The sequence below is a fragment of the Sphaerodactylus townsendi genome, linkage group LG14 (assembly GCF_021028975.2).
Source record: "Sphaerodactylus townsendi isolate TG3544 linkage group LG14, MPM_Stown_v2.3, whole genome shotgun sequence".
In the NCBI taxonomy this organism is placed as follows: domain Eukaryota; kingdom Metazoa; phylum Chordata; class Lepidosauria; order Squamata; family Sphaerodactylidae; genus Sphaerodactylus; species Sphaerodactylus townsendi.
This window is the reverse complement of record NC_059438.1, coordinates 17,042,148-17,067,454: the sequence shown is the minus strand read 5'-3', so window position 1 is coordinate 17,067,454 and position 25,307 is coordinate 17,042,148. Positions and strand designations below refer to the sequence as shown.

Below are 25,307 nucleotides of genomic sequence, written 5' to 3'. Positions count from 1 at the left end.
CAAACTCCTCTTCTACATCCCTAGCTGGTAAACACAGCAGACCATATGGGGCTTAACACACCAATGATGAGTCTTGTTATAATGCGATTTCATAGGCTGATGGATGTGTCAGGTACAAACAATACCGAAAGACAGACAGCATCACTCGTTAATAGCAACTTTTTAATGTTTTCACCGGTGAAAATTCATGATAGAACTGTGTAATGCATTCTTTCCCTCCCCTTCCCCCCCGGCCAATTTTACAGTCATGAGGGTTATACATATAACTATACAGACAACAATTCATCTATTACTTTTTCTTAATACTATGTGAAAACAAAAGTTATCATCTCGATAAATAATGCCCTGTGCAACATAGTGGCTCTCACCGAATGTCACAGAGTCTCCATATGCAAAATATAGCTTCTGGCTTTTGAGAAGTTTGTTTCGATTCCAAAAACATGCATTGATATATTTTGGGAGGGGGGGGGGGAGTGTGGAAAAGACTGGACATTACCTTGAGCTGCATTTTTAAAAAGAAAAAGCTGAATCCCACATACAGGAAAATTGGGGGAATGGGGGAGGGGGGGAAATCTGTAAAAATAAACCAAATACACATCTAGAACACTTGAAATTAGAAAGCCAGATTAGGTGTTAAGAGGAGAAAAAAAAATAAACAGAGCAACAGAACTGGTAAGACGTCAATCAGATTGCAGAAGACGGAAAGGGAAGGGTCCCGTCAGAAGGACTTCGGTCATGCTAATTTTGACGTCAATCAAGCCACGGGTCCAAACTGCCGGAACATTTCGGGAGAAGCAGAATTTGGAAGTGCATCAATGAATGAGTCGCACAGCAGCGGGGGCGGGAAAGCAACCGGGCAGCCTAAATTGGCACTTCTGAAAGGCACAATCTATGAATTCTAGCGTAAGAGAGAGGGGAAAAAAATCATGTACTGTGTATAAATGAGAAAGGTAAGCAGGACAGTGTTTGCGCGGGCTCTCGCTTCTCCTAAATGACCAGCCCTTCGTAGATGGGCCCTTCTGACTCCGGCGACTCTCTCCGCAATCGCAAATGCTCCAGGGTGTTGTGAAAGTGTTTGTTGATTTGCTCCGTCTCCTCGGTGGATTCCAGGTTCGGAAGATCTTCGCGGATCTTTTGAATGAGCTGATTCAAAACCTGAATTGTCACCTAAACGCACAGAACGCAGAAGGGGGGAAATTAGGCAGAGATACTTATGACAACCTACAGAAAGAGAAAGAGAGCTTTCAAGAAGAGTTTGGATTTATACCCCGCTTTTCTCAAGTGCGAGGAGTGTCAAAGCAGTTTACAATCACCTTCCCTTCCTCTCCCCGTCAAAGACACCTCGTGAGGAAGGGGCTGAGAGAGTTCTCAGAGGGTTGTGACCACCCAGGCTTCATGTGTAGGAGTGGGGAAACAAACCTAGTTCATCAAATCAGAATCCGCCTCTCATGTGGACAAGTGGGGAATCAAACCTGTTTCTCCAGATTAAACTGCTCTTAACCAATACATCATGCTAGCTCTTAGTGTATTCGCAGGGAGAACAGGCTTTCGTTGGAATTGGAGCTTTGCCGAGATTAATTTTTGTGGCTAACAAGGTATGCAGCACATTTATGCTTAGAGAAGCATAACAATTAACCACCAAATGGAACTATCCAGGTGCTTCTGAGCCATGTTCAAAGGATCTCTGCCCCCACAACAGAAGGAGGAAGAGAAGGAAGAATAGGAGGAGAAGGAAAAGGAGAGGAGGAGAAGAGGAGGAGGAGGAGGAGGAAGAGGAGGAGGAGGAGTTGTTGTTGTTGTTCCTGGCAGAAGTTACCAGAGAAAAAGGTCAGCTTGCCGACAGAACTCAATTTTCCTCCAAAAGGAACAGCATCCCAATACCATCTGAAGCCTGCCTGATTTTTATGTGCAAACAGAGGCAACGGAATCTCAATGAACATCATGCATGCCGCATGGAAGCTATTTGGCACAAGGGAGGAACAAAGGGAAAATTCTACCTAACCTTTTCCCACTTTGCAAACCCTGACCTCAGACGTTTCCAACCCTGTGATTTCAGAGAAGAGTTTGCAACACTCCATCCCTGACCCCCTTCTCCTCCCCACCAAGCAGCTTCCCTCCGCCCTCATCCTCCCACAGCAGCACACCTCTGCTTCAACTCTCCTCTATGCCAACAGTGGACTGACCATTAAGGCCACTGGGAAAAGCCCCGGTGTGCTGAAGGTTGGGCAAAGAGTTGCTGAGTGTTACTTGGGGCGTGGCCGGGGGAAAGAGGAGCCAGGCTCAGCCATATACAGAGAAGGGTAACTGGGCGGACTTTACCTCCATCTTTGGGGAGCAGGGCCCTTCCCCACCCCCCTCCCAGTATGCACCTACTGTTCTTACACCAGAGGCCTAGACCCAAGGGGGAGGGTGGTGCGCGATGCACCGGGCACGCGCCCCTGTGAGGGGGTGGCAGGGGTTCCAGGGGCGTGGGGGGGGGTTACGGGGCGGAGGACACACCAGTGCACCGGGTGCATTCCCCCCTTGCCTCTGTCTCACACCACTTCATAGGAAAGAGGCGGCAGGCACCTGCGCACCTTGAGTTTGGAGCGTTAGAAACATGGAGCCTCAGAAACATGACATCACTTACTGCGTCGTTTTCCTTTTCATAAAAGTAGACATATCTGTTCAGGATCTCGATGAAGAGCTGGACTTGGAGGGAGGGGTCCATGCACTGGTTGGCAATTTTCAGTGCCTTCTTCAAGCACTCCATGACTCTCTTCCCGCCGTGCAGCTAAGGCAGCAAGACGAAAGAAAGGCTGGTTGGGTCGCCACTTCCACATCAATGTGCTAACCAAGCTCCTCCTTAACACTTAGTGAACCCGAGAAACTTGCTGGGGGACCTCAGGCACACTCTGCAGCCTCAACCCTGGCAAATATTTGGATGGTAAACCTCCAAGGAACACCAGGGTCATGATGCGGAGGCAGGCAATGGCAAACCACCCTGAGCATCTCCTGCCTTGAAAACTCCATCAGGGGGCGCCATAAGTCAGCTGCGACATGACAGTGAAAAAGGTTTTCTTTGCGGTTTTCTGCCTCCTTAGGCTACCAAGACTTTTTTAAAAGTATGCATTATTTTCTTTATTTTTCATATTTTTATCCTGCCCTACCTTAAAGGGCTCAAGGCAGGTGACAACAGCTAAAACAATTAAAACCAGTTCAAACCCAATAAAACCTCTAACTGTAATATTTAGAACGCCACCTATAAAACGCCTACAACGTTCCAAACGGTAGATTAATAACGATTTATAAAAAGAACACAAACATATAACACGGCACAACGTTTTGTACTCCCAAACGTAAAAGCCCAAAGGGGGTACTTGCAAAAACTCACGAGACACAAAGAAACACCGTCTCCTCCCCTGCTAAGACTCCATAAATGTATCTGAACACTGAAAATGATCTTTCTGGGTCTTTTGCTAATATGTGAATTTAATTAACAAGGCAGGATTCCGTACAGGATGAAACAAGATATACAGGAGAAGGCTTGAGTCGCAGATAGCACCCTTCAGGGCTCTCCACCTACACAGAATGACTCAGAGGTCAAGCTAGCTACTGCCCGCAAAACCTATCCCAAATATGTGAGCAGGGGACGATGGTCCAAGTGGTTTCCATTTGCATCTCAATAGGCCACCCCGCCCAGACAAAAAATCACCGCAAAACCAGAAAGCTCCTTCTTGAAGTCGCCTCTCACCTCTTCCCCGTTCTTATCCGTGTTCCGGCCAGACCAGAAGAGGTGAGCGCAGGTGCTGACGGCCCGGCACTGATCCGGCTTCTTCAGCAGCTTGGAGGCGGCCAAAGCGCACTGCGTCCTCAGAGGCTCATGATTCTCCTCGCCGAAGCACTTCATCCGCTCAAACGTCCCAATTATCAAGGTGATTGCGGCCAGCTGGGCTTTGGAATCGCTGATTTCATCTTCGTACAGAGAGAACGCCTGATTTGGACAAGAGGCAAGAGTTGGGGGGAGGGGGTTAAGTAGAGAGTTCCGACTGCCGTTTTCCCTTCTGCAAAAAAAAAAAAGACCCTTGAGCCGTGCTTAATCGGTCTTTTAAGTTATCTGTGCACCATCAAAGAAGGACAGGCTTGCAACAGTCACCAAACGGACAGTGGTCGATTCCGCACTTGTGTTATCGACCTAAGTTCGAGCTGCGTTCGACCTAAGTGCTCCGCACAACCACTGGGATCGACGTGGTTTTGTACCAGCTTCGCCCCGTGTAACGGTCAAATTTCCGACTCCGGTTGGGAACTACTACTTTTTCAGGGAACCACGCTCGAACTCAGCTCAATTCCAGTAAAGCGCGGAATCTCTGGTGCCAGGAGTCCCCCATTCAGCCAATCACAGCTGAGTGTTTCAGGCATGCGTACAGCTGGCCAATCACAAAACGCCACCTTCGTCCCTCCATTCCTGTGGCAGTTTTTTTAATAACGTGTGTGGGGATAGACGGAACATGGCCGTAGAACAGTAGCCAATCGGAACAGAGCGGCGAAGGGGCACAGGATGATTCCGCCCTCTGAGCTGGTTGCAGTGGGGAACAACAATAGCTTCAACCTAGGTCAGTACCCATCTCAGGGAACTGGGTCGAACCTATTTTACTCATGTGCGGAATCGCCCAGTGTGCACTCACCCCATAAGAAGAAGAGGTTGGATTTATACCCCACCTTTCTCTCCTGTAACGAGGCTCAAGGTGGCTCACCAGCTCCTTTCCCTTCCTCTCCCCACAACAGACACCCTGTGAGGTAGATGGGGCTGAGAGAGTTCAGTGAGAACTGTGACTAGCCCAAGGTCACCCAGCAGGAATGCAGGAGTGCGGAAACACATCTGGTTCACCAGATAAGCCTCGGCCACTCAGGTGGAGGAGTGGGGAATCAAACTCTGTTCTCCAGATTAGAATCCACCTGCTCTTAACCACTACACCACGCTAGCCCACATGTATTTGTTTGCTCATCCGCACGTGATGAGACCAGGTAGCCCGGATGGTCCAGGTAAACCCAATCTCATCAGACCTCGGAAGGTAGGCAGGTTCAGCCATGGTTAGCACTTGGATAGGAGACCACCAAGGAAGTCCAGGGCTGCTACACAGAAGCAGGCCATGGCAAACCACTTCTGAATGTCTCTTGCCTTGAAAGCCCAATGGGGTCACTGTAAGTCGGCTATGACCTGACAGCACCTTCCATCACCGTAACATACAAGGAGAAAAGTGCAGGTTGTGGCACAAAGATCTTGCCCCAGAAGAATGGTACAAAGTCTACTTAGGTTTCGTGAGAGACGGAGCAGAAAGCTCCAACTCACAATGCTGCCCATTTTATATCCAAGAAATAGCATTTCATGTTCAACAGGGCACCCGCATTCCAACTTGCAGCTGAAACAGGGAGGCTTGAATGGGCGCACCTGTTGAACTAAGATTTTTACAGAGTTTTCTGCTTGGTTTTTTAGAAGCTACGAACTGTGGATCTCCCACCTGGGACATGAATTCGTAGGCCACCGTCTCGTGGTTCTCAAACCCGATCTCCCCGGCAGCGAGCGCCCCCTGCAGGAAAAGCCGCAAAGGCAGCTCCGCCAGCTCGGCTTTGATCAAAGCGCTGATTGTCTGATGGGCAAAGGAAAAGATCTTCTGGCATTTCTTCTCCCATTTGTCATCCTAAACAAAGAGAAAGAAACAAGGAGGCTGAAAAGAAAAACTTCTTTTTCTTCTTCAATAGGACCAGTGGTGAAAACTACACCCGGCATCCACCTCGGCTCGAGCCCTCACCACTTTGGAGTTCTCCTTATAGCGGAACGCAAGCTGGTAGGCCACGAAGACCAAAGGCGGCAGCGTGAAACGGATGCGCTGGTTCCCCCCGGCTCCGAAGTGCTTCCGAGCGGTGTTTAAGATCTGAAACGAGAGAAAGGTCCGCACGTTGGAACAGGCCAGGCCGGGAGGGACGTGGAACATTTCAAGGGAGAGGAAGAACCAGCACTACATGTTAAAAAATGCAAATCAAGAGAGGGAGATATGGAAGAGGACTTCTGATGGAACAGAGTTTCATCATTATTATTATTATTATTATTGATTGATTGATTGCATTTGTATACGGCCCTCCCCTGAAGGGCTCAGGGCGGTAAACACAAAGTATACAGACAGAGCACAGGATAAAATCAACAAACAACCAAAAAGAAATTAAATATGGCTCTGTACAATTTAAAACTAAACCCCATTAAAACACTGCGTTCTAATTACAAAGCACAATAGATGGCGTCCCGCAACCTAAGCCCCTTAAGAAAAAAAAGGGGGGGGACGGCAGGGTCTACTGATGTTACAAAGAAAGGGAAGGGGGCTCAACATTCTAGTTGAGCCTCTGAGTGCTCCCAGACTACACACCATTGATAGGGACTATTTAGCCAGCTATAGAGCACGTTTTCTTAGCTCCGGCTTCCCCGGATATTGGGGACCTTAAATCTGACAGGTGACTTGGAAAGAAGAAGAGTTGGATTTACATCCCCGCTTTCTCTCCTGTAAGGAGACTCAAAGGGGCTGACAAACTCCTTTCCCTTCCCACCCCCAACAAACACCCTGCGAGGTGGGTGTGGTCGAGAGAACTCAGAAGAACTGTGACTAGCCCAAGATCACCCAGCTGGCATGTGGTGCACAAGCTAATCCAGTTCACCAGATAAGCCTCCACAGCTCAAGTGGCAGAGCAGGGAATCAAACCTGGTTCTCCAGATTAGACTGCACCTGCTCTTAACCACTATACCACGCTGGCTCTCCCTAGATCTAGATTTTAGACCCATTGGTTCTGGAAAAATCCAGAATCAGCAGTGTGAGCTTCTTAGAAACAGCTTCCCCATTTTCTTTGCTTTTCTCATTGTCAGTCTTTTCCTTTATTTTCTCTTCCCTTTTTTATCTCTTATTTTTCAACAATAAGTGGAGTTGAATATGGAAGAACCAGCAAACCAAGGATGGGAGAAGTAGTTCCCCCCGTTTTCAGGAGCTCTACAGCTGGCACCTTTCACAATAAAATCCCACTTTTTTACACTTCATATGTTTCTTAAGTGGTAATTGAAAGTTATTGGGATTTTTTTTTTAGTCACTCTTTTCAAAGGAAGAAAGATAGTCATGAAGAATTTCACCGTTCTTACAATTTCAGGAAACGCTGATGATTACTACTCAGCGAGTCATATTAAACCTCTTCATTTCCTCTATTCATTAAGTCAGGCAGCTGGAAGGAGGAGATGTACGGGCTGTCAGCAGGAAGTGGTTTTAAAAGCAGCATTTTCTGCTGATAAATGTGCTTCTCTCCCTACTTGACGCCCCCCCCCCCCTCAGAAAGGTAACCCAAGGCAGCTCATAAGGGGAGTCCACACAGTGCGAGTTGACATTCCAAACCAGAATCGTCAATTTAAACCGTCATTCAATAACTAAATAATCCAATAAAATCTCAGGCACTTTTAGATCACTGTTCTTCCAACGAAGAAGAGAAGAGTTTGGATTTATACCCCACCTTTCTCTCCTGTAAGGAGTCTCAAAAGTGGTTTACAAGCTCCTTTCCCTTCCTCTCCCCACAACAGACACCTTGTGAGGTAGGTGGGGCTGAGAGAGTTCCCAAGAACTGTGACTGGCCCAAGCTCACCCAGCAGGAATGTAGGAGTGCTGAAACACATCTGGTTCACTAGATAAGCCTCTGCCACTCAGGTGGAGGAGTGGGGAATCAAACCCAGTTCTCCAGATTAGAATCCACCTGCTTTTAACCACCGCACCACGCTGGTTGTCCGTACTAGATCAGCACAGACTGCAAAGTTAGTAATTCACCAGAATCCACGGATACTATTGTACAAAGTGTCCAAGGTGGTGATGCAAGTTGGAAATCTTGCGGTGTTAGGAGTGACACCTGCCCACTCCGTTCTCAGACCACAAGGCACCAGGCAACCCATCGGGGAAAGGCCCAAGATTGCGAATTTTGACCTATGTATCTACACCTGTCAAAAGTTAATGGGCCTTTTTTTCTGTATTCAATGCGCTTAGTAATGTAGATAAGTAGTGCACCCCTGTTGGGGCTCCAGAAGGGAGGATGGAGGGATGGAGGTGGTGAGCGCAGCCCAACAGGAGACTATCACAATGGCCGTGAGATACTTGCTTTCGAAAACAAAGTCTTTCACACCTGTTGTTCCCACAATCTGTGAGAAGAAGGGAGGGGGGAGGGCAGGGGGACAGCAATAGATAAATATTACTGTTGAAAGCCAGATTCCCCAGAACTGGCTTTCTGAAACTGAGTGCCTGTTGCCAATCCAATAAAGGCTTCAGATTTCATATCCAGAGTCCGCGAATTGATCTTCGGTCCAGGACCTAACATGCAGACAATGTCTCATGTTTTCCCTGCATCCGCTGCTACTTGTCTTTTGAGTGTGTGAAATGTGCAAGACATACAACTAAGCACTACAACTAAGCTTGGAAATTTACTGCCAGGCTCTGGTGAATGATGGACACTCTATCTGACCTGCAAAAAAAATAATAATAAAAAAGGAGCGGCTACTGCCGAGCTGGGAAGTAACTAGATTAGTGACGTTAACCGCTCTCAAATGACGCACTTATAAAATTATCAACTGCGGACCGGGGTCGGAAACCGATACCTCTCCTCATAATAAGGAAATGTGAGCCACATGATAAATGTTCAAACAGACCCACCCGTTGGGATTATTTTAATTGCAAAAGTGTGTGTGCGAGAGAGAGATGATCCATAGCTAAATTTAAGAAAGAGAGAATGATCACCGCTCAGAAAAAAAGATTCAGAACATAAGAAAGAACCTGCTGGATCAGACCAGAGTCCATCTAGTCCAGAACTCTGCTACTGCAGTGGCCCACCAGGTGCCTTTGGGAGCTCACATGCAGGAGGTGAAAGCAATGGCCTTCTGCTGCTGCTGCTGCTCCCGAGCACCTGGTCTGCTAAGGCATTTGCAATCTCACATCAAGAAGGAGGAGGAGGAGGAGGAGGGGAGGGGAGGAGGAGGAGAAGAAGAGGAGGAGGAGGAGGAGGAGGAGGAGGAAGAGGAGTTTGGATTTATATCCCCCCTTTCTCTCCTGCAGGAGACTTAAAGGGGCTGACAATCTCCTTGCCCTTCCCCCCTCACAACAAACACACTGTGAGGTGGGTGGGGCTGAGAGAGCTCCAAGAAGCTGTGACTAGCCCAAGGTCACCCAGCTGGCGTGTGTGGGAGTGTACAGGCTAATCTGAATTCCCCAGATAAGCCTCCACAGCTCGGGCGGCAGAGCTGGGAATCAAACCTGGTTCCTCCAGATTAGATACACGAGCTCTTAACCTCCTACGCCACTGCTGCTACCAAGGACCAAGCTTGGTAGCCATAGATCGCCTTCTCCTCCATAAATCTGTCCAAGCCCCTTTTAAAGCAATCAATTCTCTTCCGCCTATCTCCAGCAGTGAATATGAACGAAGTGAACTCTAGATGATGAATCTTCTGCAACATGTCTAGTCCTGTCCCTGCTCAGTACATGTTGAGACACACAAAATATGCAATGTGCTTCTGATCGCATTGGCAGAGAATTATGCATTGGATTTGTCAAAGGCGCAACAAAGCATCCACACCATGTACTGTTGATCGGGATCGTCGGAGCGAAGAAGGTGAATGAACCTGCCCACCAGGCCCTGCTCGTCGGCAAAGTCCTCGGGATCCGGGTCTTCAGCAGGCTGATCCGGCTGGTCCTGGATCAGCGTGGATACCAGGTTCATGATGGAATCCACCTACAGAAGGCAGATAAGGTTACGTCAGGTTTGAAAGAACAACGGCTCTGAATCAGAGCTCCCAGAAGACAACAGTCTAACTGTGAAAAGGCAGCAGAAAACTGAATCTGTTCAGAAAGGTATTACCCGCCTCTCTTGGATGGTAAAAAAAGCATCTGAGTTGGAAAGTGGAGACAAGCAGCTCGGCTGAAAGGAGGTAAGATGCAGGAATGGGAAGGATCAGCAATCACCCCATGTATACACAAACAGGTCAGAAATGTTACACCTGGCGCAGCCCCAATTTGCCAGGTGTAAGGGTAAATCTGGCCACGCAATCTGCTCAACCCCACATGGGCCGAAGTCGTCCCAGAACCACCCACCTGAACAGCTATTGAAAGGCAAATGCCACCAGCCAGCTGTCCTTCCATTTCAGACGAACACATCCCAAAGTGAGTCACAATCACAATTCAGACATTCCACAAATTAAAAATATAAATCCACATCTAAAATTAACATTTTAAACAATTTTAACACAATTTAAAATTACAGCAGTGAAATTATTTATTCTTCCCGCCGTCCCTGCTTCCCTTTCCCCCCAGAGACTGAAAAGATGTCGTTCAGACAATCCAGCTGGCTAGTTGGAAAAGGCCTGAGAAAATATTTGAAGTTCCAATTTCAATAACTTTCAATGGGACAAATTAAGCTCAGATCAAAGTTGAAACTATTTAGAACTTGAAAAATGACGTGAGCTTTTGCTATATAAACGATGAAAGACTACCAACTTGAAAAATACTGTTAGACAAAAACAGCCAAGAACGTACAACAATAGTGCTCCATGGCAAATTTCTCTTCTCGGAAGTGCTCCGCGACTCAAAAAGTTTGGGCACTAGCAGTTGGCTTGTGCCGTTTCCTTACCTGGTCCTGGGAGACAATCTCCGTGTTGTAATCTAGCACATTGCTAAGCACGTAACAACTCATGCTCTTCCTAGACTCGTAGTCGAAATACTCAAAAAGGGGGTGGAAATGTTTCAGCTTCAAGACGGTCAGGGCGTTGTTGTAAGTATCAACAGGAATCTTCAAGAGCCGGGTCAGCTCCTTTGAAACGGCACTGCTGGTCGCGATGCTAAAGGCACAAGAAGGCGAGTCAGAAAAGAGGTCATGGATTGACACAGGTCCATTCCCCTAAATAGTTTGCCTCCGAGGAAGCATGGAATAAATCAGTGATGGCGAACCTTCTCGAGACCGAGTGCCCAAATTGCAACCCAAAACCCACTTATTTATCGCAAAGTGCCAACACGGCAATTTGGCCCGAATACTGAGGTTTTAGTTTAGAAAAAACGGTCAGCTCTGAGGCGTGCATTACTTGGGAGTAAGCTTGGTGGTAGTCGGTGGCTTTGTTTTGAAGCAACCATGCAACTCTTCCAACAGGTGAATCACGACCCTAGGAGGGTTTACTCAGAAGCAAGCCCCATTGCCAGCAATCAAGCTTACTCTCAGGTAAAGGATAGCGCTTTAGTTCGTCGCATGAAAATCAGTGGGGTTTAACAGCGCTTAACAGGGTTACCTACACTGCTTCCCCAAAACTAGGTCTTAGATTTAATGCTAATAATCGAGCCCAGCGGCCCAGGCCAGCCTAGATGTGGAGGGCGGGGGGGGCGACTCTTTTTGCACGTGCCCACAGAGAGGGCTCTGAGTGCCACCTCGGGCACCCGTGCCGTAGGTTCGCCACCACTGGAATAAATGTATGGAGCAGATATCAGAAACAGAATATTTCCCACAATTCCTGCAATGCAGACACTCCTGCGGCTCCTTGTCAAGGTCAAACAGTGCAGAGAACATTTCATTGTTTGTTGAGATCAGAGAATCATCATGGTAGGGGGGGAAGAGAACACAAAATACACACCGTGCTTCCGTCAGCTCTGTTGGCCCTCAGTGCATATGAAAACAGCATTTCTCAAAGGTGCTGTCTACTCATCCCAAAATTCAAGATGCAGCCTTGCTGTCTACACTCCCAGGGGATACTGTTGGACTAGACATGTCAAAGAAAACAGCCACTTACTGTTCCAGATTAAGCTTATTGAAGATTTCCACTGTCGTCTCCAGGACTTTGTCCACATAGTCGACACGATCTGGGTAGCACTTCATGGCCAGATTAATGAGAGAAACTTGCAAGGACACCACGTCTTCCGAAGGCATGTCTTGCCTGGACTGAAATATGAACCAGTGCAGAAGGAGACAAGCAATTAACAAGGGACCCTAACCCTCACAATTTACACTCGAAAGAATCACAGAATCATACAGTTGGAAGAGACCCCAAGGGCCATCAAGCACAATTCCCCTGCCATGCAGGAAGACACAATCAAAGCACGCCTGACAGATGGCCCATCCAGTCTCTGTTTAGAAACCTCCGAAGAAGGAGGCTTCACCATCCTTCAAGGCAGCATATTCCACTGTCAAACAGCCCTTACTGTCAGGAAGTTCTTTCTAATGTTTTGGTGGAATCTCTTTTCCTGCACCTTAAATCCATTACTCCTTGTCCTAGTCTCTGGAGCAGAAAACAAGCTTGCTCCCTCTTCAACATAACATTCCCTCAAATATTTAAAGATGGCTATCGTGTCAACCCCTAACCTTCTCTTCTCCAAACTAAACATACCCAACTCCCTAAGCCACTCCTCATAGGAATGCAGATTAGGGTGCAATTCACACCAAGCCTCAGTTTCTCTCCTCCCCAAGTTTTCACTGTAAGACTTCCCAGGTGATTTTCCCTTCACATATCCACCTAAAGGGGAGCAGCAATGTCGTAGTGGTTAAGAGCAGGTACACTCTAATCTGGAGAACCGGGTTTGATTCCCCGCACTGCCACTTGAGCTGTGGAAACTTATCTGGGGAACTAGATTAGCCTGTGCACTCCTACACATGCCAGCTGGGTGACCTTGGGCTAGTCACAGCTTTTTGGAGCTCTCTCAGCCCCACCCACCTCACAGGGTGTTTATTATTGGGTGGGGAAGGGAAAGGAGATTGTAAGCCCCTTTGATTCTCCTTACAGGAGAGAAAGGAGGGGATATAAATCCAAACTCTTCTTTTTCTTCTAAAAAAGGGAGCTGAGATTTAAGGCAGTCCATAGAGAAATAAAACTTGTTGGTTTTTTCACTATATTTATTAAAACAAAAGAGCATGTTCTTTCTCTCTCTTCTCCACTTCAATTTATATTTCTTGATTCTTCTATTGGGAGTCCATGTCATCAAATAATAATGAACGGGAAGAATCCATGCATAGAATTAAATTGAATTGTGGGCCTACGGGAGTTCCCATGCTGGAATATTTTTTAAATTGAACAGTGTGTAATTGTAATTTTAAGTATTGATAATGTTTTGTGTATTTTTCAGAACTTATGTTTTATGTATGGTTTTTAGAATGACAGAAGCCGCCCTGAGACTTTTAGGGAAGGGTAAGGGATAAATCTAATAATAATATTCAAAGTTGCCATGAGGTATCTGCAGTATTTGATAAAGAGAACTGATACCCCTTCCTCACACAATCCAAACCTCTGCAAAGGTGTGTTTAGAGTCACACTAAGTCCGGCAAATCAGCCTCCAACATAAAGTCACCCACAAATAACCTGTTATATTAAGAGAGCTGGAATAAATCCAGGATCTGAGCCGCTCTTCGTGGAATGAACCGGCAGTGGACTTACCTGTATGACAGTGGCCACCTGTTGGGAGAAAATGTCAAACAGTTTGATATCAGCGGGGATCCCTGGTCCATCTTCTCGATGAGCAAACAATGCGAGCCTGAAGCCAGAGAAAAGACATGTCACACAAATGCAGAAAAGGGCTAAGTTTTAGTTCCACTGTGCTTTTTAAAAACAGTAATCGTGTGCTGTCAACTCATAGCGACCCAAAGACCACGTGGTATTCAAGGCCTGAGAGGAGCAGAGGTGGTTTGCCACTGCCTACCTCTGCATAGCGACTCTGGTCTTCCTTGGGGGTCTCCCATCAAGTACTGACTCTGTTTTACCTCCCAAGCTCTGGCAACATCAGGCTGGGATGGGCTATCTAGTATAAATCTTTATTAATTTCAAAATTATAAAAACATAAATTACATAGTTTCCATTTCATCCGTATTCTAATTTAACAAATATTTTGCTTCCTCATTATTACAATCTTAAACTTAAATCTCAAATTAATTCCTAATTTTATATATCCATCCTTCTTTCTTTCTTTACTTCATTCAAAGCTTAAAGACAAATTTCTGTTATACTTATATACATTTTAACTTTGACCTAAACTTGGAACTACGTCACCATTTTTCTCTTTTATCATGTATTTCAGCAGTGGATCCCAATCTTTTAAATATTTATCAATAGATTTTTGATTGACTGGGATGGGCCATCAAGCCGCTAGTGTTCTTTAAAAATTAATCATTTGCTCTCTATGTTTTTGGGATGTCTTTGGATCGGCTTCCTGGTACAAATCAATTACCGTATATACTCATGTATAAGTCGAATTTTTCAGCACATTTTTAATGCTGAAAAAGCTCCCCTCGACTTATATGCGGGTCATTAAAATTTTTGTGTGTGTTTTTATTTTGCCGGCCAGCAGGGGGCGCAGTTTTTATGCTAGTAGCACCAAAATTTCAGGGTACCCTCAGAAGACACTCCTGATGATACCAGCCAAGTTTGGTAAAGTTTGGTTCAGGGGTGCCCCCATTCGTTGACAGATAAAGCATCAGGAGAGACAGGCGCCTGGCAAAGACATCCTCTTCGAAACTGAGTGTGTACTCACCTGTCGATTAATGCAATGATAATGTTTTTGACATTCACATTTTGGTGCAACTCTGCACATGCTCGGAGGAAAGGATTCAAGGTTTGGAGGTGAAATTCATCCGGGAAAACCTAGAGATAGCAAAAACAGTCAGCGGTTTGTTGGATCCGTCTTCCTGTCTGAATCTACCATACGCCGCTATAAGTAAGTAAAACGGTGGAGGTTTATAATTATAAAAATATTATAAATAAAATGTGGCATGTGCATTCTGGTGTTTTTGTGCTCCCCTAGTGGGTTGTTTTTGCGCCATCTGTGTATCTGTTTTTATAGCTTATGTATTTATGCGGTTTTAAACAATTATTTTTTCTAGTGCTTATTTGATTGTTTTATTGTAAGCAGTCTTGAGTTGCAGAGATATGGCGGGATATAAATGTAATAAATAAATAAACGATGCAACACGCTACTTATGACAACAGCGAACAAGTCAAGCTACCAGTGCACCTACCTGTATGATACACTCCATGAGGTATTCTTGAGCTAGCGCATCCCTGCAGTTTACTACCTGCTCCAATATACCAGGCAAGACGATCTGGGAACAGGGAGAAAAGAGACGTATTCGTTTCCCATTCTCCTTTCCCATAGCAGTCACTTGCTTATTTGAGAGATTTTAGAGGCTTCAAGCGGACCTCTGAAGAGGCAGCCCACACAATTAGAACAAGGGGGAAAGAAGAAGAAGAAGAGTTTGGATTTATATCCCCCCTTTCTCTCCTGCAGGAGACTCAAAGGGGCTCACAATCTCCTTGCCCTTCCCCCCTCCCAACAAACACCCTGTGAGGTAGGTGGGGCTGAGAGAGCTCAGAGAAGCTGTGACTAGCCCAAGGTCACCCAGCTGGCGTGTGTGGGAGTGTACAGGCTAATCTGAATTCCCCAGATAAGCCTCCACAGCTCAGGCGGCAGAGCTGGGAATCAAACCCAGTTCCTCCAGATTAGATACACAAGCTCTTAACCTCCTACGCCACTGCTGCTCCTAAAACATTAAAACCGCATCAGAATTAATATTCACAACCAATAAAGCCCAGAAGCATAAAAACCATGAGACCATATGATTCTCATGCACACTCCAATAAGGATCTAAATACTGGTTTTATATTTGTGTTTGTTCTATCCAGAATTAAAGTACCCAAGATGAGGATTTTCAAGTAGTGGTATTTTTGTTTTACTTTTTCCTCCCCTATACCTTATCATCCTTTTTTCTTCCTGGAGAAAAAAGGAGCAAGCCCAAAATCAGACCAAGGCCACTAGTGCAAAATTGGTAAAAATAATTTATTACTCATATAAAAACTGGCTAGTGTTTTAATTTAAAAACCAAAAATACATAAAACCTTTTTCTTCCTCCAGGTACACTTTTTATCTCTGGTTGTAAGTCTATCCTGGACCCTTAATCTAAATATATTGACTTTTTCCTCATACCATTCGCATCCTTAATGGCATCGTACATCAGAGACACTACTGGTTTTATTAACTGGGAAGTACATCTAATTTAAACAGGGAAATCCTTTCGGTAACATTGGATATTGTTTCACTCGACACTAACATTTCTCGGAGAGAGAAGCATCATCTATCATAGAAGAAACCATGAAAAGAGAAATAATAGGAATTGCCCAATTCATTTTTTGTTATCTGTAGCTGACACAGTGCTCTTAAACAACTTTTGTTTCATTCAATGATAAATTATGCCGCGCAAATTAAAAGCATCACAGCGAGATCCTCAACGGCAGCAGAAGTTGCCAATTTATATATGGGTACTTCTGAAGATAAGTTTATTTATTCTGCTAATAACCCTTTTTATAGTTGCATTTCCAAATGGTGCTGATATCTATAGTATATCTTTTTATTACAGAAAGGTGACCACAGAAGTCTACTGGAATTTTACATGTGGCTGGACACATAAGATGAAAACATTAAATCCAACCTTCACACAGATGACAAGAAAATTAACTTTTTAAACTTCATGGTCATAAGGTAGCAGGATCAACACAATACAAATCTCTATAAGGGGATTTTTTTTCTGAGTAATAAAATATAGCTAAGCATTTTGCACCATCGACCTCGGCCTTATTTTTCATCTCCTGTGACTGGTGCGGTCCTTTTATATCTCCTTGTTTCTGCTTTGGAGGTTTTTAAACAGAGGCTGGACGGCCATCTGTCAGGAGTGCTTTAATTATGTGTTCCTGCATTGCAGGGGGTTGGACTTGATGGCCCTTGGGGTCTCTTCCAACGTTATGATTCTAGTAACACAAGATAGACATTTGGGGGGGGGGAGGGGGTACCAAGATGCAAAAAAGGGCCCTTCTTTCTCTCACCTGCTTATATCTTTCTACGTTGACTCCCTCCAGCTGGCTGAGACGGACCAAGTTGGTTCCCACCAGGATTCTTAGCTCCTGCCTCTCTCGTTCTCTCTTCTCTCGGTCCCGACTGTGTCCTTGGTGCTGCATGCGCACCCAGAGCTTGTTCATCTCCGCAAAGTTCAGCAGGACGAAGTCCATGGAATCGCTGATGTCCCCGGTGGTTTCTTCACTGTGAGTCAACAGAAGAAAACAAGGGTTTCAAACCCATTGAAAAAGGACATGAGAGCAAGCTCTTTGAGTGATGCTGCCTCGTCTCAGCCCAACCCACCTCACAGGGTCATTGAGAGGGCGTAATGAGAAAACAATCAGCCGAGCTCTCGGGAGGAAGGATTTACCAAAACAGTTTCTCTTACTCTGTTTGCTCTCCGTCATCAGGCAAGATATTCCGCGTGCACTGAAGAAGGTAGTTGCGGAGAAAAAGACCTCGCAGCGGATGCTGGACTCCGCGGCACATTTCCACCAAGTCTTTTAAAATGTCCTTCCTGGACTGAGGGAAGGACTTCACATAGACAACCCCAACGGTTATCAGTAAATAGCTGGAAAGATCAAAGAGGAAGTGACTTCAAAAAAGAGAACATTCCACTAAAACCAGGAAAGCACAATCCATAACGTTTAGCAATAAAGTCGCACAAGAGAATCCTTTGCAGCATCTTCAGCGCACAATTCCTTCCATACCCAGAATCCTCCACTTCTCAGATCTGGGACTAAGTAAGATATAGGCTTTTGTAAGAGCAGTCATAATGGATCAGGACTGCAGCCCCCTGTAGTTCTCCACAGTGGCTAACCCTGGAGGAGTGGGGAATCAAACCCAGTTCTCCAGATTAGAATCCACCTCTAATCCTCCAGATTAGAATCCAGATTAGAATGCTCTTAACCACAACACCACGATGGCTCTCTGCACTGGAGCAGTGCACAGGATTGCATAGTCCAGCGACAACAAATGTTTCCCCTAAACATGCTCAAGCAGGTAACATAAAGCACCATGAACACAAACCCACAATCTTCCCTCACAACCAAGAGTCACAGAGTCAAGGCTCTCTACCAGACGACGCTTTACTCACAGGCGTGGTATGATGTTCCCGGCGTACTGCACCAGCTCATAGAGATCCGCCACTTTCCGCCCTTTGGCAAACTCTTCCGTCAGGTATACTTCCATGTAGTGGAGCTCATCGGAAATGGCCATATCTGTTGCTTTCAGTTAAGGGTTAACACGTGGCTAGAGGAACACTTGGGGGCTGCCCAGAGATGTCAAGTAGGAACAGAAACATTCCAGAAGACTGGAAAATTCAAAACAGGTGACGTGAACAGCCAGGAACAAAAGGTGAGATTTCAGAGACCACAGGAGAAGAGTCAGTCTACAGGCAGTGGCGTACTGGGCTAAATGGCGCTCCGGGGCATGATCACCTCCCCGTGCCCCTCCCCCCGCCCACCTCCCCATGCCCCACTTACAGGAGCCAGTGGGGAGGCCAGGGGAAGGTGGGGATCGGGGGTGGCTGGGGAGGGCAGAAGCCAGCCTGCAGGGGGGCGGGACTCAGCGCCCCCCCACATGACAAAACAGCATGTGCCCAGGGACATGGGATACCCCATGTCCCCATTAGCAGTACGCCATTGTCTAAGGGGATAACGGGACAGAATGAAACTGAGCCTGTTGAGAAAAACAGAGAGAAAAGTTCTTTACAGACCGGAGGGTGGAATGGAAGGACCTTCTGATTTAATACCACAATTTTGGATCCGGGTTGGGCCCACTGTAGCTGGGACTGCTGCCAGAGGAACAGCGGGTGTGGGGAAGAAAAGGGCTAGCCCTTCGGGCCGTTGGCTGTCAGCTTCGCTGCAAGAGACACTCTGTAGGAGTCTTGTCAGCCCCTCGTCATCAACACTCAGTTGAAACATTCAGCCATGATATTGTTTTGAAACTCCAGATAAAGTGTGGGCCTGCAAGATCCGCGCTGGCAGCAGGCCATTCAGGTTCCTCTCCTTGACTTGCCCAGACAGAATCCCAAAAAGTCCTTCCCACCAGCTGAACAGATTCTACTCAAACCCCATTATCTCAACCCCAAGTAACACCAGGGGTGGCTTCCTGGCTCTATCTGGACAGCATTCAGACACCTCAACAAACTGAACTTAATAGCACTGAAGTCGAGAGATCTGAAGTCGTAGCTAAATTTCTTTCTAAAGTCTTGTGCGGTTAGGAATAATACCTAATGTTTTGCTAAGCTTAACCTTGTATTATGATTTGATATTTTTCCCCCTTCTTGTTTTGCAAATGCCTAATAAAGATGATTGAACTGAAACAAACTTCAGGTCAACAAACATAATATGACCAAGTAAACAAAACCTATTAACAATAAAGATGTAATTTCTTATAATGATGCTATCATTAGTGTTACAAGCCAAATACAATAAACAATTGTTTATAATTGTTTGTTATGTTTAGCTTGTAACAATAGTACAATTATGCCATAAGAAATTATATCTGCATGGTAGACACAGCTTTTGTTTATTTGGGCATATTGGGTTTGCTGTATATTTAGCCTTTATATTGTCCAATTCTTTTGTGCTTTGGGTACACAAATATAAGCATGATCCTGGCTTATGATACAGCTCAGAGGAGTTCTTCATTCCTCCCTCCCCACAGAGAATGTGCAGTTCTTCTTGTGAGACAGGGAGAGAGAGACAGGGAGAGAGAGAACACAACTGCCTTCAGCAACAAGCCAGAATCATTCACGTTTTTACTTAACCATGGCTCTGAGATGCAGTCTGTTTAGATCAGGGGTCTGCAACCTGTGGCTCTCCAGATGTTCATGGGCTACAAATCCCATCAGCCCCTGCCAGCATGGCCAATCAGACAGAACTGTGACTAGCCCAAGGTCACCCAGAAGGAATGCAGGAGTGCGAAAACACATCTGGTTCACCAGATACGCCTCTGGAGGAGTGGGGAATCAAACCTGGTTCTCCAGATTAGATTTACTTCATCTGGGGTACCCTTCAATGTTGTTTGTTGATGTGTTTTTAACTGAACTATTTTATCATTTTAACTGTATGTTTAACAGCTGGAATGTTTGAGGTTTCTACATTTGCCACCTTCCGGACTCTGATCGGATACAAAGACGGAAGAAAAATGTTTTAAACAAAGTAAGCGTCACTGTCAGCGTACCCACCAGCGTCCAGAGGATACAGAGTTCGTAATAGCTCTTTGGGGACAACAAGGAAGTCCGTAACTCGCCCAGCATGTTGGAGGCATGCTTCAGAGCATCCATCAACTTGCTTTTATCCTACAAACAAGATCAAGACCAAAATATCACCCCGTCTTTTCCTTTCCACAAGCACAGAATTCTGTTGTTAGCTTCTGAGCAGACCTTGAGTGTCATTCAGAAGTCCCGTTTCTTTTTTGTTCAAACCGCCTCTTCGTCAACCCCTCTAGCATGCCCTGCCATTTAATTTTACACAGCATCGGGGCCACCATTTCAAAAAGGCACTGGGGGACCATTTACAGCAATAACTTATGCAGTTAAACACAAACTTAAAACCAGGGTCGATTATTTATTTTATGTATTTATTTATTAGATTTTTATACCGCCCTATCCCCGAGGGGCTCCACCTGCTCTGAACCAGGGGTCTGCAACCTGCGGCTCTCCAGATGTTCATGGACTACAATTCCCATCAGCCCCTGCCAGAATGGCCAATTGGGATTTGTAGTCCATGAATATCTGGAGAGCCGCAGGTTGGAGACCCCTGCACTACACCATGCTGGCTCACCTGTGTAGAAATGGATTGATAAGGAAAGATGGGTTAGAACTGTTTTTTTTGGGGGGGAAGCTGGCACCACAGAAACCAAGCCCTCCTGGCTACTCCACTGGGGCTGCCAGCAGCAGAATTAGGACCAGTTTCAAACAAGACCTGTGCGAACAGACATAGTGGATCCAAACGGGTGAGAAAAGTTGGAAAACTAAACTCCATTCCTCTTTGCAGAGTTCTTACCAAGCATCGTTTCATCTGGAAAGACTGGACTTTAACGGCCTGAATAGCTTCATCCAGGAGTTTCTCCTGCTCATCTTGCGGGGACTGCTGTGTGGTCGGCTGCGGAAAGAAGGGGGGGGGGGGGGAAGGCAGGCTGATTTCACACAGTTGTCAAAAATGGACGTGTAAAGCTGCCTCCTGCCGAGTCTTTGGTCTACCAAGTTCAGTACTGTCCACCCTGATTGGCAGAGGCTCTTCAGGTAGAGAGGCCTTTCACCTCACCTAGTGTGTTACCTGTAGACTGAACCTGGGACCTCTTGTAAGCCAAGCAGATGCTGTAGGACAGTGGTGGCGAACCTTTGGCACTCCAGTTGTTAAGGACTACAATTCCCATCAGCCCCTCCAAGCATGGCCAATTCCACCAATTGGCCATGCTGGCAGGGGTTGATGGGAATTGTAGTCCTTAACATCTGGAGTGCCAAAGGTTCGCCACCACTGCTGTAGGACTAAGACCTCTTCCGCACATGCAGAATAATGCACTTTCAATCCACTTTCAATGCACTTTGAGGCTGTGCGGAATAGCAAAATCCACTTGCAAACAGTTGTGAAAGTAGACTGAAAGTGCATTATTCTGCACGTGTGGAAGGGACCTACGCCAGGGCTTCCCCAATGGCAAGAGAGGGCTTTGCTCTGCCCCCCCCTCCCCATTTCCCTTGCCACTATCAATCTCTGCTCCCAAAAATCACATCTGGAAAATGTTGGATTCTACTAGCTTTTCCACTAAGAGAGAAAAGGACTCTTTCGGACCACCAGACGCCGGAGACTGTGAGACCGGGTAAAAGCCACACTGGAAGCAGGGGGGAAATGGAGTGAGACCAGTTGGAAAAGCTGCCAAAAGCCAGAAGAAGCAGCCTGTTAAGTTAGAAGCAATGAAAACCGTGCGGAGGATGGCACACACCAGCCACAACATAGTCATATACCAACATCCCCAATATTCATACATCCCACACGTGTGACTCTAGTAGCGGTTTACTCCTGGACAGAAATGCTAGGCATAGGGCCATTTTGCACACAGGCAAATACTGCTTAGGCTTTCTTGAGAGTACACAGCATGAGGGCGACCACCACACAGACTTTTGTGTTGCAACCAGACTGAACCTTGTTTTAGCACAAACGTCACATGCTCAGATCGTACCATTTTTGAGCAGAATTACATGTAAAATTTGTTAGAACATGTATAAATGTTTAGATGGGCAAAATCTAAATGACAGTTGTACCCTCCTCCAAACTGGTGCCGTGAAAGGGGACATGAAAGGTGCCCATGAAAGGGGACATCCAATTGGCAAACCCGCGCTTGGCTCCCGGGCATGGAAATCCAGAATGTAACAGTCACACACAGAGCGATTGTTCAAACATTGGGCCCAATTAGGAGGGCGTTGCTGACTTCATATTCATGTTGGTGAGAGCCCCACCCCGACCTAATCCAGCACGGCAAGTTTTTAGGATTGTTGAAAAATGTAATTCAAAAACGATCAGCAGCCCCAGCTAAAATATCCATAGTCCATATCCTCAATATTACATGATAGCACAATTCCATCACTCTGACGCTTTGAATTTACATGAAGGGAATAGGTACAGCCACATCTGTGAACAGTTTGTGTACAGTCTGGGAACCGCAATTCAAGAAGGATACTGACAAGCTGGAAAGGGGCCAGGGGTGGGCAACTAAAATAATAAAAGGTCTGGAATCCATGCCCCTACGAGGAGAGACTTAGGGAGCTGGGGATGTTTAGTTTGGTGAAGAGAAGGTTAAGAGGTGACATGATAGCCCTGTTTAGACATTTGAAGGGATATCATGTTGGTGAAGGAGCAAGCTTGATTTCTGCTGCTCCAGAGACTCAGACCAGGAGTAATGGGTCCAAGGTGAAGCAAAAGAGATTTCACCTAATCATCAGGAAAAACTTCCTGACAGTCAGGGCTGCTCGACAGTGGAATGCACTACCTCGGAGTATGATGGAGTCTCCTTCTTTGGAGGTTTTTAAAGAGAGGCTGGATGGCCATCTGTCAGGAGTGCTTTGATTGTGTGTTCCTGCATGGCGGGGGTTGGACTTGATGGCCCTTGGGGTTTTTTCCAACTCTATGATTCTTGGGGTCTCTTCCAACTCTATGATTCTATCTTTCACAAAGGAATATGCTTATGGGTGTACTTTAGGCCAACACTTCAGCAGACGTGAACTCTGGTTTGGTCTACTCTACAGACACCAGGGAACAAAACCAATCCCCGACCTGAATCCTAGATTCCACTTCTTGGTCACATCAGAGGGTGATCCCATATCAGGAACTGGCTTCTTAAATTTTATTTACTTAATTTTATTTATTTGATACATTAATTTACATGCATAAGATATGGGAGACACCCAATGTTGTGTAATGGGACAGAGCCAGTAGGGTATGGTGATTAGAACACCCAGGCTAGGATCTGGGAAAGCCAGGTTTAAATCCCCACTCTGCCACAGAAGAGTCCTGAGTGTGCCTGGGCAAGTCACACACTCAGCCTAGCCTACCTCACAGGGCTCCTGGGAGGATGAAATAGAGAAAAGGAGAACAATGCAAGACCTTTGCATCCCGCTGGGATGAAAGTCAGGGTATAAATGAAGTATGCACGTACGCAAATATTCTGCCAATGATCTATTACAGTTTGCAGCCAATATGGGCTTCCAAAGTACCTTATTCCAAATGAATATCTATCTCAAAAATATACCTCGAGGTATGGGGGATGTACAGATACTATGCAACAAAGGTTATTCTGAACCCTGAGATTTCAGCATTTGGTTCAGACACTTTCTTTTTACTATTTTGAATGAACGGCTCCTTTAGCGACAATTGCAAGTAACCATTTATGGCAAGAAGCTTGTTAAAAGTTGTTTTTCCTTTTCTTCTAGGGAAAAAAATAACAAAAGTTCAGTAGCTTCAATCTAATTATCAATTATTAATCAGTCGTGATGTGTACATCCCAATCCAAGATGATCTGGACTTAATTGCTATTTGGCGATCGTATTTATTATTGCGATATTTATATGTTTTATATACTTGTATGATTTAAAGTTTATCGTATTATTGTTGTCGTACGCTGTCTCGAGTCTGAAAAGGGAGGGGCCGGACAGTAAGAGTAATAAATAATAATAGTAATTGGTTGTTGTGGGCTTTCCGGGCTGTGTGGCCGTGGTCTGGTAGATCTTGTTCCTAACGTTTCGCCTGCATCTGTGGCAGTAAGCATCACTGTAGACAATAAGAATTACTGCGCTGTAAGTATGATGCACCAGAACACAGTTGGACAGCATGACTTCTGTATATTTATTCACAAACAATCCCACTATTACCACCGCGCTATGTTACACACATGCCCAAGGACTGTAGTGTTTTGACAACAGCAAAATTATAGAACCATATGGGTCCCTGGAAAAATTCCAGACATTCTAGCAACATTACCTCTTTCAATTAAAACCAACCAAAACATCCTACAATGGCATGTTATACCACAACTCTTTTACTGCAAACCTAAGGGGAGCTACTGTCGTTTAAGATCATTCATTTCAAAGGGCTCATACCAAAGTGACTACACGCAGGACTGCCCTGTTTGTCACCCAGCCCAGCATTCTGAGTGGTGCAAAAGCTCACATTATATTGTGGCATACGAATCAGTCACAATAAAAGATGGGTACTGGCAGATTAAAGTTTTCAGAACTTTACTCACCACCTCATCGCCCAAGAGAACGCCAGGGGGGGTAAAGAGGTTAAAGTGTCAAACTTGGACCTGGAAGAGCCAGGTTCAAATCCCCAGTCATGCCACAGGAACTCACTGGGGGGGGGAGGGGGGGCGCTCAGGCTAGCCTACCTCACAGGGCTGTTGTGAGGCTAGAACAGAATGGCATAACCTGCTTTGGATCCCCATTGGGGAAGGAAGGCAGGGTCCAAATAAACAGTGAGCTAGCTGTTACACGGTCCCTTACTCACAAAGCGATCCTGATCCTGATTCGAGGGCTAAGCACAGGTGGCAGCCTCGATCCGGCAAGCACTGAGCCATAAGCAAGCCCCAGTAGATTCAGTGGGCTTTACATCTACTCACAAGCAAGCCCCAAGGGGATCAGGGGACTTTGACAAGCATATGGTCTGCTTGCAAGGGGGCCACACCTGGGCGACCCCTCCCCTCCCCCACTGCTTCAGCAACAGGAAGGCCAAAACCCTCCCTTGACCAGAAGCTTCCTCCAAAACCAGCCCCTCCTAGCAGGATGAGACCCCCACCCAAGGGACCCTCCCCTCCCCACAACTGCCTTTCACTCTCACTCACCATGATGGTCCGTCGCACCCTGCAAAGCCTGCAGAACCCACCCCTGCCTCCACCTTTGACGGACGCCTTCGCAGCCCTCCC

General features: G+C 46.0%; 1 protein-coding gene across 1 annotated transcript; it reads right to left on the bottom strand.

The window, feature by feature from the left end:
• Positions 1-144: 144 nt before the first annotated feature.
• Positions 145-25,307, bottom strand: VPS35 (VPS35 retromer complex component). Its single transcript, XM_048515849.1, has 17 exons — positions 25,227-25,307; positions 20,900-20,998; positions 20,097-20,193; positions 17,983-18,106; positions 17,275-17,457; positions 16,877-17,090; positions 15,019-15,102; positions 14,535-14,644; positions 13,445-13,541; positions 11,810-11,958; positions 10,666-10,873; positions 9,616-9,771; positions 5,790-5,912; positions 5,499-5,678; positions 3,734-3,973; positions 2,630-2,773; positions 145-1,167 (listed from the first exon to the last, which is right to left on the bottom strand). The coding sequence occupies exons 1-17, from the start codon at positions 25,227-25,229 to the stop codon at positions 988-990; spliced, it is 2,391 nt and encodes a 796-aa protein (XP_048371806.1). The 5' UTR covers positions 25,230-25,307; the 3' UTR covers positions 145-987.